At 35.2% G+C, this 14,206-nt stretch overlaps 1 protein-coding gene across 1 annotated transcript; it reads right to left on the minus strand.

Moving 5' to 3' along the window:
* Positions 1-10,721: 10,721 nt before the first annotated feature.
* On the minus strand, positions 10,722-12,750 carry polr1g (RNA polymerase I subunit G). The gene is made up of 3 exons (XM_067365826.1): positions 12,573-12,750; positions 12,359-12,488; positions 10,722-11,798 (listed from the first exon to the last, which is right to left on the minus strand). The coding sequence occupies exons 1-3, from the start codon at positions 12,625-12,627 to the stop codon at positions 11,126-11,128; spliced, it is 858 nt and encodes a 285-aa protein (XP_067221927.1). The 5' UTR covers positions 12,628-12,750; the 3' UTR covers positions 10,722-11,125.
* Between the last annotated feature and the right edge of the window lie 1,456 nt (positions 12,751-14,206).

Raw genomic sequence — 14,206 nt, forward strand, 5'->3', positions numbered from 1 at the left:
TTTCCCCCAGATTACTTTGTGTATGAAAATATCAACTCAATATACAACATATATATATTACTTTTTGTATAGTCAGTGACTAATGCTAGTCTTCAATGTACAAATCTGACCTTAAATACTGTTGCTAAGACAAAACCAAATCAGATGGTGGTAAACTAACTGTGGTCCATAAGAATATGTCCTTTTATCAGCAATAATGTTTGAAACTTTATAAGCTACCTTTTTATGGCTTTGATATATTTGTTTGAATGTTGCAACATGTATTTTGACAAAATAGTACAAAAGTGACAAAAACAATTGATTAATCACTCCAATTAATGTACATTTCGAACACATTTCTTCTCAGTTACTTGTTTGTGTTTTAAGAAGTGCAATTTAGAAAGCAGACTGTACTACGCTGAAGCAAGAAAATGCTTTCTTATCCTACTGTGAAAGAAAAGCGCAGGCTTCCAAGAAGACTTAATCATTGGTATTCAATTATATATATATATATATATATATATATATATATATATATATATATATATATATATATATATATATATATATATATATATATATATATATAAACAGATTTAAACTCTAAATTCTGATTTAATTTTGCTTCCCCTTTTCTTTATTTAAAGAGTATAACATTTCCTTAAGTGGGAATGCCTGCATTTATTTTTGCCAGACCAAAATATCCATCCAGCTCCATTTCACTCAATTTAAACTGGTTTCACGCAAACACTGAAAATGATTGTAATAGTTTTTTATGGTTTTTTGTTTCTTGCTGTTGTAATATTTCTAACAAATGAAGCTGATAAATTATCCTAGAGATCGTTCGTAATATAAGGAATAACTTTTAACATCAGTGTTTTATGAGTATATGTACATAAGATAAAGAAATAAATTAAGAAAGTTGCAATGCAAAGCTGTGATTTTAAAGCACTGTAGCGTGTACAGTGATTTGTTTTTATCAATTTTATGGTACATATGATATGTTCTGCATTTCTGCAGTTGTTGTTTTCTTTATGTTCATGAGCATATGCTTTAATAAATATGTTTTTTACAGTATATTGCTGAGGCCCAAGCCATTCTTATGACAAACTACAGTGGAGTGACTTTACAAAGCAACCTGCATATAGGTCATGCTTTCCTTATCTGTCCAGTGTGTATTTTTTCTAATTATCCATGAATTCTTGCTTCTATCTGTAATTAGCTTTGGTGCTGTTGTACATGGAAGCCTATCTCAAAAGTCTTTCATAGGTGATGTACGTTAGCGCTGATGAACCCTGCTGGGCTAATGAGGGATATAAATGCACAAGTTCGAGTCTGTCTGTGCAACTGCGCACCTCTGAGGGGCTTAATTGGGTCACTGCTTGCCACAGATATGACTAGCACAATGAAGACAACAATTTATGCTCCCAAGACGCAAGATAAAATAAGAAACGTCTTAGTTCTTGTATCCACGCTTTCTGTGTAGGTTGACGGTGCGAGACACCCGGCACGCAATGATAAACCTACATGCCTGTGGAGGAGGGTCTTTGCGATAAAAGGCTTGCCAGAACATACTAGATAGAAAACTGTAAATTGAAATATTATCAAAGTGCATACCAAACAAAATAACTGTCACTTTTTTTCTATTCCAGCTTAATATGATGAGACAACAAAGTAAACCAGAAAAGAAAAATATAAAAGTCCCCTATATATATATATATATATATATATATATATATATATATATATATATATATATATATATATATATATATATATATATATATATATATATATATATATATATATATATACAGTAGTGGCCAAAAGTGATGTCTGGAGGGGATATTTGCAAAATATTTGCTTTTCAGGTTCTATTAAACAATCAAAATATTAGTATGTTATTTTGGGAATAATAATACACTAAACTTGGTTAAGGTATTAAAATAAAAAATATTTGGCAAGAAAGGCTGCAAATATTCAAAACTGCTAAATGTATCCATTTTAACAATATCCTCCTTGGTGGCACAGAACAGCCTAATTAGCCATTTTGACTAAAGCTACGGTGGCTGAGAGAGCTCAAAGGCTGCAACTGAAAAAAAACACATGCAAATAGAAAAAAAAAATCCTTCAAAATTGACAAAAAATATAGTTCTGTAACACTGTCGAAACAGCTGCCACTATACTTAATAGATATACATGTAAATGAAACTTGTAATCTTGTAATATGCTCAATCCATAAAATTGTATATACCCTTTTCCAATATAAAGTCAAATGCACAATTTGAATTTTTTTCTGAAAGAACAGCATATTAGTATACCTTAAACACCGTATAAAACCCACAAAATAACATCTAATAATATAGCTACTACTTTCCACATAGTGATTTATTGAATTATAGGCTGGGAATAATGAGTTCAAGATAAGTATATGACCACAATTCGGTATGTACCAGTTTTCCTTGGTTGGAACATCACTTTTATATATATATTATATATACACTCTAAAAAATGCTGGGTTAAAAAAAAAAACCCAAGTTGGGTTGAAAATGGACAAATCCAGTTATTGGGTTGTTTTAACCCAGCAGTTGGGTTAAATGTTTGCCCAACCTGCTGGGTAGTTTTACTTAACTCAACTATTGTTTAAAAATTACAGTATTGCTTACTTAAAATGAACCCAAAATATCTTGAAAATTAACATTAATTAATATGTTTAATAAATGAACATTTTAATTTCATTTTAGAGTCATTTTAAGTCAGCCATATAGTCATTTTCAAACAATAGTATATATATATATATATATATATATATATATATATATATATATATAATAAAAATGTATACAAAATGTAATTATGTATAGTAAGAAAACATTTTCAATGGCAGTCAGTAGGGAAAAATGCTTTTTGTCTACAGAATGTGTTACATTCAGAGTTAGCAGAGGCTAACTAGTCCATGCGAACTAGCCAAACCTTGATCCATACAGCCTGGCACTCTAACACTGATCAACCAATAGGCAATAGCACGATTTTGAGGCAGGGCTATTCATTTGCCCTACCACTCATTATTTTGCAATTCCATTTAGTTATTGGCACAAAAATAACACTCTTTACCTTTAATGTTTATAGAATACGAGCAGACTGGGTTTGAATTTTTTTAGTGTCATTTGTAGGATATACAACCAACATAACCATTTCCAGATCTGCAAGCTAAGACATACTGTAGGCTAAAATAAAAATATAGATTCATAATAAAGCCATACATGCAGTAAACAGCATGCATCAACACAGCAAGCTATTATTTAATCACCATAGAAACTGGTCAAAGCCTTCTGACTGAGCCCAATATGTCCTCTGATGATAAACTCTCATTGTGGACACTCAAGTCTCTGGTAAGTGACCTACAGTACTTTTAGCCAAGACTCACTGATGAAGCTCCAGCACTGAATCTCTTCCAGCATCTGTTCTATTTTCCTAAAAGCTCATTTAAATAAATCGAGCTTTTAAACATCTATTCAAAACAGTTGCGTTCAACAAACATAACCATATTTCTGACACTGAGGTGAAATGCTGTTATACAGCCCGCCTCCCCAACTCCTGTCCTCCAGAAAACGTCAACTGCCAGGCTGACACCCACTGAAGACAGGCCGAATGCAGAGAATGCATTAATCTCTTTTACTTGGCCACAAGGGGACGAAATACATGTCTTGTGACCTTTCTAAGCAACTCACCACAGCACTTTGAAAGACCATACAAGGAACATTTTATGGTGAGTTGAAAGGAGGAACGATTTGCTGGCTCTTTTGCTGCAGAGACGAGCAGACGAGCGCCCTTGAATCTGGTGTATGTATGTGTGTCCCACAGGCTTTATGATGGATTTAAGTGCCAGAGTATGGCTGTGGAAATCCAGTGGACAGTAATATCACAGCATGCTGATCAAGAAAAGCATCCTGCTTACAAAATGCTTACAATCAGAACCACTATTGACTGCAAAAGCTTTATGCAAGTACACTTAAAAGTACACTTCCAGACTTACTTGTTTTTAAAGTCAACATATAATCAAAATTGACCCCATTTATTTTCTTAACTCACTTTCCTGGTCTTACAGGGTTAGTTCACCCAAAAATGAAATATCTGTCATTAATTACTCACCCTCATGTTGTTCCACACCCGTAAGACCTTCATTCAACTTCGGAACACAAATTAAGATATTTTTGATGAAATCCGAGAGTTTTTTTTATCCTCCATTAAAAGCAACGAAATTAGTACATTCAATGTCCAGAAAGGTACTAAAGACACTGTTAAAACCATCTTTATGACTACAGTGGTTCAACCTATGATATGAAGTGATGAGAATACTTTTGTGCGCAAAAACAAAACAAAAACAACGACTTTATTCAATGAATTTTCCTTTTCCCTGTCAATCTGTTAAGCAGTTGGCGCAGTGCTGCGTTTCCGTGTTTACGTCCAAACGCTGGCTCATTATTGGCCGGCTCCTGCATCAGCATCATACGCATGCCTCGAGCTGCTCACACGAAGAGGCATCGGCCAATAATGAGCCACTGTTCAGATGTAAAACCTGGAAGCTGCAATATAAATAAAGACAGAGGAGAGACAAATTTGTTGAATAAAGTCGTTATTTTTGTTTTGTTTTTTTTGTACACATAAAGTAATCTTGTTGCTTGATAATATTAAGTATACTGCAGTCACGTGGACTATTTTAACTGTTTTTACTAGTTTTCTGGACATTGAATGTGCTAATTTCATTGCTTTCAATGGAGGATAAAAAAACCTCTCGGATTTCATCAAAATAGCTTAATTTGTGTTCCGAAGATGAACAAAGGTCTTACGAGTTTGGAACGACATGAGGGTGAGACATGATTCATAATTTTCATTTTTGGGTGAACTAACCCTTTAAGGCTGTTCACACCAAGGATGATAGCTTCAACGATAATGATAACGATATAGTTCTAAAAATCGTTCTTTAAGGATATAAGGATAACAGCACAGAGAAACAATATAATTGGAATCACTTTTAAGAAGATTTTTTCCAGCTGATGAACACTAAAAACATTGACCATAGCCAGTCAGAATACATCCTGCATTACAGAGCTTGATGACAAAACTGCAGCATAGAATAAACAGAACAACATCATGCTAATACAGTTATCGTTATAATTATCTTTATAGTTCTTGGAGTGAACGGGCCTTTATTGTGCATGATTCATCAGCACACATTTTAAAAGAAATATGCCTCTGTATTGACTTCTCCTTTCATGTGACATTAGACTGTGCCTATAAATGTTCATCAGACTGAACATGAATTTATTTTCATTTATAGGCTCACTGGAGACTTTCTACAACAGCAATAGCTAACTGTAAAAATTAGTTGTTAAATACCATTAATGTGATAAATTCTGTCTTTTCACAATTCAGTCTGTTTCTAAAGGATAAAATCCTTTCGAATTCTTGTTGAATATCCCACTTAACTCTGACATGTCACATTACAGAAGCAAAACGGGTTTGCGAATGCTTTTTCAAATTTCTAATCTTTTGCTTACCAAATCTATGAACATGCCTGAAAAGGTGAATAATAATTTTTTTTTTTTATTCCACAATGCTTTGTAAAATGTTTTTATTTTAAAATACTGTAACATTCTGCGATGCAGAGCCACCATCCGCACAACTACACAGGGCTGTGTTTCCCAAAGCCTAAGTAGATCATTATATATATATATCCAAATTCACACAAATGAAAAAGTAAAAATAATCACACTCCCTAAACTGTGACTAGGTAGGTACATCTAAGCAACATTTCTGTACAGAGAGAGGGAAATCCTGTCAATTTCATTTGAATCACAAATTCAACTCAGCTCCCAATTAGCCTACTTTACCATCATCTTCCTCTTGTTTTTCACAGTTTTAGCTACAGCAGCTAGCACCTGAAGGTTAAATCTAACAACAATTCCATGAGGTTATAAAAAGCTCTAGTGACCCAGTTTCCATCTGCACTCCCCCTTTTATCTCGACAAGCCACGGAAAAGAGGCAGAAACAGAGAAGATGTCAGAGCCGCGCAGAGGGAAGCATGCGTTTGGCACCGGTGGGGAGTGAGTGACCCTTGGACAGATGGAAGCACAGCATGTCTAGCAGAGACTGTGTCGGCCTGTCCTAATGGGTCATGCAGTCGCCACCATGAACCCTGGCCCCAGACTAAATAAGGCTTGTTGGGTTTTTGTTTAGGCAGTAAAAGAAAATGGTATATTTTTTAAAAATGTAAGAGTTTATTCAACTAAATTGAGAGGATTGCCTTGCAACATCGGTAAAAGCCCAGTTTCACATAAAACATAAGCCACAGAAACTGCTTGCAAAACCAAATGATACAACAGATTCATCATATAGAGAACAGCAATAAATAAATAAATAACAAAAAATAACAAATATAATAGTGTTATATATAATGATATATTTATATACTATATTTGGTGTGGGTGTGGGTGTATATATATATATATATATATATATATATATATATATATATATATATATATATATATATATACGCATATACACACAGTACTGTGCAAAAGTCTTAGGTCACCATTAGATGTTGTTTTAGCAATGATATAATGACCAAATATTATTATTTCTCAATCTCTACTAGAATATAACCAGAAAATACAGTAAATTTGTATGCAGTACTAAAAATCAGAAAAAAAAAACAGCTTTTATAAGTTAAAGTGGTAAGTATTTGGTGACCTCCCCTTACACTTGAGCAATATCAGGAACCTGGCTCTCTTACGGAAAAGGACTGGAAGACCAATAATTGTGTACATATTTCCTGTATTTTCTGTTTGCATCATAATAAAGAGACTGAAAAATAATGGATGGTCATTAAAACATTGCTAAAACAACAAAGCTGGTAGTTGCCTAAGACGTTTACACAGTACTGTATATAATATATATCTCACAGAAGTGAGTACACCCCTCACATTTTTGTAAATATTTTATTATATTATTTCATGTGACAATACTGAAGAAATGACACTTTGCTACAATGTAAAGTAGTGAGTGTACAGCTTGTATAACAGTGTAAATTTGCTATCCCCTCAAAATAACTCAACTCACTGGCCACAAAAGTGAGTACACCCCTAAGTGAAAATGTCCAAATTGGGTCCATAGTTTCAATATTTTGTGTTGCCACCATTATTTTCCAGCACTGCCTTAATCCTCTTGGGCATGGAGTTCACCAAAGCTTCACAGGTTCCACTGGAGTCCTCTTCCTCTCCTCCATGAGGACATCACAGAGCTGGTGGATGTTAGAGACCTTGCGCTCCTCCACCTTCCGTTTGAGGATGCTCCACAGATGCTCGATAGGGTTTAGGTCTGGAGACATGCTTGGCCAGTCCATCACCTTTATCATCAGCTTCTTTATCAAGGCAGTGGTCGTCTTGGAGGTGTATTTGGGGTCATTATCATGTTGGAATACTGCCCTGCGGCCCAGTCTCCAAAGGGAGGAGGCCTGTTCTGAGTGGAACCTGTCCTGTTAAACCGCTGTATGGTCTTGGCCACCGTGCTGCAGCTCAGTTTCAGGGTCTTGGCAATCTTCTTATAGCCTACGCCATCTTTATGTAGAGCAACAATTCTTTTTTTTCAGATCCTCAGAGAGTTCTTTGCCATGAGGTGCCATGTTGAACTTCCAGTGACCAGTATGAGAGCGTGAGCACGATAACACCAAATTGAACACACCTGCTCCCCATTTACACCCGAGACCTTGTAACACTAATGAGTCACATGACACCGGGGAGAGAAAATGGCTAATTGGGCCCAATTTGGACATTTTCACTTAGGGGTGTACTCACTTTTGTGGCCAGTGAGTTGAGTTATTTTGAGGGGATAGCAAATTTACACTGTTATACAAGCTGTACACTCACTACTTTACATTGTAGCAAAGTGTCAATTCTTCAGTATTGTCACATAAAAAGATATTATAAAATATTTACAAAAATGTGAGGGGTGTACTCACTTCTGTGTGTGTGTACATATATATATATATATATATATATATATATATATATATAAAATTGGCAAGTTTTTGAAATATGTATTTGTAGGGCACCATGAGCACAGGCATCTGTTGAGTTTGGCCGATCTCCACTGGCTTTATCATCACAGCCAAAGGTTGGCTTAAAAAAGGGCTGATCTTTTTATAAAAATAAATAAATAATAAACAATTCATGCAACATCTTGGTCAGTGACAGAAAAGAAAACCAAGTCCTTGAGCACAAACACAGTCATAGAGGTGGGTATGAAACAATGAGAAAAAAACGGCATTGTGGTTGTCCTGGCAACCAGCTGAAAGACCTGCTGCTTTTATAACATATGTCTTGATTTGGGTGTGCGCATAGCAACAGTAGGATCACACTTATTTATATTTATTTTTTCTGTGCAACGCAAAAGCCAAATCCAATTGCATTCTTGCTGACATGATAAATCAATAAACAATCCTGTATTTATACTGAAATGTAAACTTAATAAAGGCTTATGAGGTGATGCTGTGCTGAAAAGCTCCCAGAATTCCTTGCTGCAGAGGAGGCGCTCAATGACACATTTTGGAATCGACTGCTTTGAGTGAGTCACGTCAATGTATTAGTATGCAAACAAGTTTCTGGTGCAGTAATTCATCCCAAACAAACGCTTCAATAGGAATTATCAAGTAGAAATATTGACTCCCGCGTCTTGACAAGAAGAATATGTTGTGCGTCTTGGTGGAAACTAGATACCAGTACCATCGTCTCTTTAATTGGGGAAGGTACCTATCGATGTGTGCCGAACCCCATTCCGAACGCCGCGCGGCTCCGTAGTCCTTGGCAAGTCCGCGTTGCTATGGTAACTCCCCCAACCCCCCCTCCCCAAATGCTGCAGGCCGCATGGAGCACGTTGAAGAGGGAGCGTGTGAGTGAGAGAGATCACCACAGTGAAGAAAGACAAGAATTGCTGCAGTGAAAAGGGGGAGGGTGTGCACAAACGAGATTGGCTCAAAAAGAAAAAGAAAAACCATTACTCCCCCACCCGAACCTTATCGTTTGCATCAGTTTAGGGCGCATAGGGGCCCGCGCTTTGCTTTACAGTCTGGGCACGTTGCTTCCAAACTTCAGACTGCATTCAATTATTTATCTGCCTCACCAGACACCCAGCAATGTTCAAGCATCTCATAACGCCTATGGCATACCGCGGGAAAATATTGTTGATGAGTGTATATGAGAAATTAAAAAAAAAAAAAAGCAAACAAGTTGCAGGCGCGTGCACGGACGTGATTACAGTCTCCGCCTCTGTGATAAATCACTTCTCTTTCTGTGACTCACACTCAGAAAATAAATGCCAAACGATGTGGGTGCTGTAAACAGGTGCACATTTGAAGATGCTCCACGCAGTGATAAAGTTATTATATATAACGTTATATAAATATAGTTTGTAATAATGGTAAATCGCGAACACTTCTCAATGAGAGTATCAGCAGGTGCAGCATTCTCTAAATACCTGATTAAAGCAGAAGCAAGCAGTGCCTATATGAAATTCCTAATGTGATCCCACTGGATTCTGGGATGTTGAGCTTTACCTGCATGTGCGCAGTGGGAGGGGCAGAGAAGCCCATTTTGCAGGCGGCAAAGTGCCTGAGCTCATTAGAAAACATGACCATACCTCAGTGCAGAACAAGCGGCGGACCTTCAGCGCTCCCACCAGCAGAGGGAGCTTTTCCGCCACCTACCGGTGAACTGCAAGTACTGCATAAACCCAGTATTTAAAGGGTTAGTTCACTCAACAATGAAGTTTCTGTCTCTACTCACCGTCGTCGTTCCACACCCGTAAGACCTTCATTTATCTTAGGAACACAATTTAAGATATTTTTTGATGAAATCTGAGTTTTTTTTTTTTAAAATCTCCAATAGAAAGCAACGTAATACCGTCATTCAATGTCCAGAAAAGTACTAAAAACATTGTTAAAATAGTCAATGCAACTACAGCGGTTCAACCTTAGTATTAGAAAGCGACGAGAATACTTTTTGTGCGCAAAAACAAAACAAAAATAACGACTTTATTCAACAATCTCTTCTCTCCCGTCTTTCTCATACACTGTTTACGTCCAGCGCTTCCGGGTTCTACTCTGAACGCCGACTCAGAACACGTGACTCTGTTGCGCTTGTCCTTCATGAAATTAAACATTGCTTGTGTGTGTGTGAATATATGTATATACATATATACAATAAGGTTCATTAGTTAAACATTAATGTATTAACATGAACCCACCATGAGCAATGCATTTGTTACTGTTTATCTTCGTTAAGGATAGTTAATGAAAATACAGTTGTTCATTGTTTGTTAGTTCACAGTGCATTAACTATTGTGAACAAGATTTTAAAAATGTATTAGTAAATGTTGAAATTAACATTAACAAAGATTAATAAATGCTGTATAAAAGCAGTTCATTATTAGTTCATGTTACCAAATGTAGTTAACTAATGAACCTTATTGTAAAGTGTTACCCTTTATATATATATATATATATATATATATATATATATATATATATATATATATATATATATATATATATATTTTTTTTTTTTTTTTTTTTTTTTTTTTTAAAACATAAAAGTTCTTTGAAAGACAATACAGTACACTTTGGACAAATAATTCACCCAAAATGAAAGAAAATATTTTGAAACACTTTAGTCAATACGATCAAAAAGTCAAGAGCTCAACTTTCAGACTAAACACTTGAAGCATTCTTAAATATATTATTTTATCTTCCACAGAAGAAAGCCAATGTTTAGAATGACATGATGGTGAATAAATGATGACAGAATTTTTGTTGTTTTTTTAGGTGAGTTTTCCCTTTCAATGTCTGTCTCTGCGATGTACAGTTGCTTGTATGTCCGTACAGCAAAATAAACAAAAATAATGATTTTAAGCAGAAGAAACAACACTTTTTGAGTTAATATTGTTGTACAGAATCGTTGAATTCTTTTATGACAGACAGTAAGAAATACTGATTTCTTAGTTGTATTTTGACCGTTAAATATCACAGTAAGCATTTGTGAACATGACAAAATAAATGTATAGAACATTTCAAGTTCTTTTGACAGTCTACTCATGTCGACTACTCTTCTTTTTCTTCTTTTTAGTTTTCCCTGGGCTGTCATTATAATCATAAGAAGGATCCAGCGGCTCTGTTTTGAGTATTAAACTTTCATCAAACATGTCTTCATGTCTTTCTTTCTCTTTCTTAACCTTTTTCTTCTTCCTTCTCTCCTCTGTCGGCTCTTCCTCCATCAGTTCAGAAGGCTGTAACTGATCACATTCAATCTGCATCTGTTCTTGCTTGATAAAAGCTTCACTGTTCTCTTCCCTCTTGTCTTTCTTTTTCTTTTTCTTCTTTTTTCGCTCCTCGCCCTCATTCGGATCCGGCCTGGTTCTCTTGGGTGCAGTTGGAGAAACTACATCTTCCATGTGAGCTGCACCGGTGCTACCAAAAGGCTGGAAACGTTGCTTGAGACCCGCTGGGATGCACGGAGCTGGAATGGATGGGATGGGAACAGGGTCTTGGTTCTCACTGCAGTTTTCATAGCTCTTAGAGATCTTGAGGACACCACTGAAGCCGGAGGAACAGAGAGAAGGCTTACGTCTTTTCCCTTTGGAAATGAGCAGATGGAGGTCTGATGGTGCCGTCCTGTCACCGAGAACGCTGTAGGTCTTAGGTGCCTTGCCACGGGACTGGAGCATTTCCAGTCCTGATAAGGGAATTTTGAGGTCTTCAAAGCTGTAGAGGACACAAAACAACAATTAGTGAATTGATCAACCACATATTAAAGCCATTTTATAAATTATGCATAGCTTGATACATTTTTTTTATTAAAATATACATTTTACAAATAATTTAACATTTAAACCATTTAGCCAGGCAGTTACCCTCAATGGACAGACTGAAATTATAATGTTGCCATGGTTTTTTTACTCTATAGGAGCATTTACAAAGAGCAATATCTACCAAAAGAAAAAATTGAGAACAGCATGACCAGAAAAATTTATATTAACTGCAGAAACCTTTTAAGTTTCTTATGGAAATGAATGAAATCTTTAAAAGCAGTAATATTTCCATGTTTTCCATGACACTGGGAACCCTGTCAGTATTTTTAAAATAATACTAAAGGAATATACAGTACTGCAACTAGATCTTTCTATTATTATTAAATAAATTAATTCAATGTTTAATCAATTTTATAACCAAAATACAATTATTAATTTAATATTTATATTATTATTGTTATTATTCATTATTATCATTAATTCAAAAGTTATTTCCAGGTTATTATTTTGTACCTTTTAGGATCAAAACCAGCTGGAGCTTTGATGAGCCATAATTCTTTCCCTTTACCTCCGTCCAATAAGGCATTAACAGAAGAATCATATGAAAGGGACATAAAATCAGCCGGACACTGGTATGTAGAAACTTTGAAAAGAAAAGAAAGTTAAATACATTCTATACATATTCGACTTTACTACTGTATATATGAACAGAGCTAGTTAGCATTACCTTTCTCCTGTGCTACTGAAGTCTGATCAGAAGCTTTATCTTCACTTTGCGACATATCGGCACTCTGCTTTTACTATAACAGAATGAAATAAATGTATTCGGATGCCGGTGTCACCAATACTTTGCTACAAATACAAATGTCCATGTAAACACGTGAATCACATATGGATGGAACAGAATCAACTTTGACCCGGAAGGACTTCTACGTCGCAGTCCTTGGAGAACGCGTGTCTGTAATACACGTTTGCGACAGCAGAGGGTGCACTTATAAAGCTTTTCAATGAGATGAAACTGTAAAATTTGACAGGAATAGGCAAGCTAGAAGGTTTCACAAAAAGTATTTTTTCCTTGGCAACATTGGTGTTAATATTCAATAGCAATAGACTTTGTTGTATGTACCTAGTATTTATTTATTTATTTAAAGAAAAATGAAGATCTACATAAAATATTACAGTTTAAATTACAGATTTGTGTTGATATATTAACCCTTTCATGCATAGTTGTCACTGTGGACAGCTATTCAATAGTTGTTTTCTCCTATATAAATGAGTCTGAATGTCACAGTTGCACATCAGTCACTACATTGGACACTAATGTGATCCCTAAAACAAGATGGCAGACAGAAGAGCAGATGTGTTTTGCAGGGGAGGAATGTCTGTCCATTCCTTCTATTCTGGGAGAACCTTGCAGGTAAAAAAAAAAAAAAAAAAAAATATATATATATATATATATATATATATATATGAGGACATCAAGCAACAACTAAGAAGCAATATAATTGCTAAAATATCCAAGTACTGATTTTGTGATTTGAGGAAATTGTGATTAATCATGTGTCCACTCAAGTGGACATCATGCATCGCTGGCTATATTTAGACTATAATTTATATTGCTGTTTTTTGTTTTGTTTTGTTTTGTTTTTTTGTTTTTTTTTAATTGCCATCTGCAGTAATATTTTGGCTGAAAATCAATTTAATTTTTATTATAGCAATATTTTGTGGATATTAGTTCTATCATGAGAGTGATGATCCTTGAAAAAACTATAAACTGCACTATAAATTGTAGTCTAAATATAGCCAGCGATGCATGATGTCCACTTGAGTGTCACAAAATCAGTACTTGGATATTTTAATAAATTATATTGCTCCTTGATTTTTTTCTTTAGTCACTACAGTGGCAGTGGACCCTAATGTCTCATGCAATACACTGCCACCAACTGGTCAACTTTTGCAAGTGCAAAAAAAAAAAAAAAAAACTGAAAAGAGACTGTTAAAAGTTCTGGAATATGTTCAAAATACATGAACACAATGTTAAAAAGCAAAAAACAAACAAACAAAAAAAAAAAAACAAGTTTTATAGTGTTTACAATATTTATTTTTAAAGGTGCCATTGAACGTTTTTTACAAGATGTAATATAAGTCTAAGGTGTCTCCTGAATGTGTTTGAAGTTTCAGCTCAAAATACCCCATAGATTTTTTTTAATTAATTTTTGTAACTGCCTATTTTGGGGCATAATTAGAAATGCTCCGATTCAGGTTGCGGCCCCTTTAATGCTCACGCTCTCCGCCCAGTGAGCTCGTGCTTGCTTTAAACAGTGCATAAACAAAGTTCACACAGCTAATATAACCCTCAAA

Source organism: Chanodichthys erythropterus, chromosome 17 (assembly GCF_024489055.1).
Source record: "Chanodichthys erythropterus isolate Z2021 chromosome 17, ASM2448905v1, whole genome shotgun sequence".
NCBI lineage: Eukaryota > Metazoa > Chordata > Actinopteri > Cypriniformes > Xenocyprididae > Chanodichthys > Chanodichthys erythropterus.